The sequence below is a fragment of the Emiliania huxleyi genome (genome assembly GCF_000372725.1).
Source record: "Emiliania huxleyi CCMP1516 unplaced genomic scaffold EMIHUscaffold_2568, whole genome shotgun sequence".
NCBI classification, from domain to species: domain Eukaryota; phylum Haptophyta; order Isochrysidales; family Noelaerhabdaceae; genus Emiliania; species Emiliania huxleyi.
In genome coordinates this window covers 1-2,188 of record NW_005200112.1, presented here as the reverse complement: position 1 = coordinate 2,188, position 2,188 = coordinate 1, and the positions used below count along the sequence as shown (strand labels likewise).

Genomic DNA, 2,188 nt, shown 5'->3' with positions numbered 1-2,188 from the left:
CGAGGGGCATGGGCCCTACTGCGAGGAGGGGGAGGGGGGGAAGGGGGGGGGGGAGGGAGAGGGGGGGGGGGGAGAGGAGGAGGGGGGGGGAAAGGGGGAGGGGTACGGGGGGGGCGGCATGGAGGGGGAGAGGAAGAGCAAGGGCGAGAGAGGGCAAGGGACCGGGCGCTGGCATACCAGGGGGGGCAGGGTGGTGGGCGGCGACCGCCGCATACCGTCCTACGGCGGGGACTATCGCTACGCCAGGGAAGACAAGGGCGTCGAAGTGCAGCTGCTGCTGTTCGAATCGTTCGGCGGGTTCGGAAAGGGGGTCCGTGAGATCCTCCGGAAGGCGGCGGACGTACTACAGAACAAGCTGACGCGGGCCCAGTACCTCGATGAGGTGACTTGGACCACCAAGAGCTGGCTGGGGCTGCAGAAGCAGCGCATCTCAGTCGTTCTTCACACGGCAATCGCAGAGCAGATTGTGAATGAGCTTGCCTGTGGCGGGGGTGGGCGGGTGCACGGAGCTAAGTGCCTCGCCACCCTCGCAGGAGTCGCTTAGGCGGCTCCCGTGGTGTACCTGTGTTAGTGCCAGTGCGAGCCAGTCCCGTGCCCAGTCCTGTGCCCAGTGTTGTGCGAGGGAGTTTTGTTGTAAAATTCTTTATCGGTCGGCTCTAAGCTTAGGCGGTGCGCTCGCTGAGCAGTCGGTGCTCGCCGCCTCATGTGCTCGCTCGTGACCCTGGCCGTCGCAGCAGTGGCACTGCGCGCCGGGCCAATACCTGCTCTTCCGCGGCCCGTAACTTTGGCGGCCGATGCGCGTGTCAAGCATGTCGCTGCGGTCGCTCTACACCCGCTGCAGCCAGTGGTGGCCCGGCCATCTGGCCTGTCCGGCCTGCGCTGTGGCCGCTGTGGCCGTCCCGTGCTGTCAGCGGCGCCCGCAAAGAAGGTCAAGACACCATGGAAGACCCTCCTCTCCCTGTGCAAGCCCGACGCCGCTCCGCTCGTGACGGCGTTCGTGTGCCTCGCCGTCGCCGCGTCGGGCGACGCTTTGCTGCCTGCCCTGCAGGGCGCAGCGCTCAACGCGGCGCTTGGGCTCGGCACGGACGCCGCGGGCTCTCTCGCTCAGCTGCGGCCCGCCCTCGTCCGCCTCGCCGCGGTCGGGCTTGGCACAGCCGTGTTCACCGGCATCCGCGGCTTTTGCTTCTGGGTGTGCGGCGCGCGGCTGGTGGCGCGGCTGCGTGCGACGCTCTTCGACGCGCTGCTCGCTCAGCCGCAGGCCTTGCACGACAAGCATAGCCGCTGTTGATCCATGTCTCGACTCTTGCTCTCATCGCCACCCTCGTTGCCCAGGCGTTCCACGACGAGCAAGGCCCTGGCGACCTGTCGACGCGCCTCGCCACTGACTGCGTCAAGCTGGGAGACGTGCTCTCGCTCAACGTCAACATCGTGCTGCGGCAGGTGCAGCTCTCCCTCCCCTCACAGTCGCAGTGGTGTGTGCTGACCTCATGCTGACCTCATGCCGGCCTCGCTGTTCATGCTGGCTGTTCATGCTGACCACGTTGGCCTCTTCATTCGTCGAGTGTGTCGGGACCTCACTCGGCGCAGGTGCTGCAGTCCCTCGCGGGCATGGCGGTCGTGCTGCGGCTGAGCGGCCGCCTGGCGCTGCTCGTCGTCGCGGGCGTGCTGCTGCGGTCTCTCTTCGCACACTTCTACTCGATGGCAGCTCGCCGACTCTCCCAGGCGCACCTCCTCTCTCCTCCTCCCCTCCTCCTCTCCTCTCTCCTCTCCCCCCCCCACCTCAACCTCCTCGCCCTACTCCCCCCCCAGGCGCAGCAGGACCGGCTCGCAGCTTCGTCTGGCGTGGCGGAGCAGTGTTTCTCGCTCATCAAGCTCGTCCGGTACACTCCCTGCAGACCACTCAGACGGTCTCCTAGTCCTCTCCCAGCGCTTCTCCTCCATCAAGCGCGCCCGGTCATACCTCGAGATGAATATAGAAGAGAAGCTTCTCACGCAAGGCTCTCTGGCGCCACTTTCCATGAACCTTCTCGGAACCGTCTCCCAGGTCGCACGGCAGCCAGCGGAGCGAGCGGCGGCGGTGCGGGCAGCAGCAGGAAGGCTTGCCTCCCCTCGCGTTTATCTCTCCACGGCTGCGTGTGTGCATACGCATAGGTACGGGCAGCAGCTGGACGGCTTGCTGCGGCTGCAG

The 2,188-nt window shown here is 66.8% G+C and overlaps 1 protein-coding gene across 1 annotated transcript; it reads left to right on the top strand.

Moving 5' to 3' along the window:
• Window positions 1-703: 703 nt before the first annotated feature.
• EMIHUDRAFT_123560 (hypothetical protein) lies at window positions 704-2,077 on the top strand (the record flags this gene model as incomplete). Its single annotated transcript, XM_005777765.1, has 5 exons — window positions 704-1,189; window positions 1,333-1,440; window positions 1,588-1,662; window positions 1,810-1,880; window positions 2,045-2,077. Coding segments are annotated over 5 exons (773 nt in total), but the record flags the coding sequence as incomplete, so codon positions are not given.
• Between the last annotated feature and the right edge of the window lie 111 nt (window positions 2,078-2,188).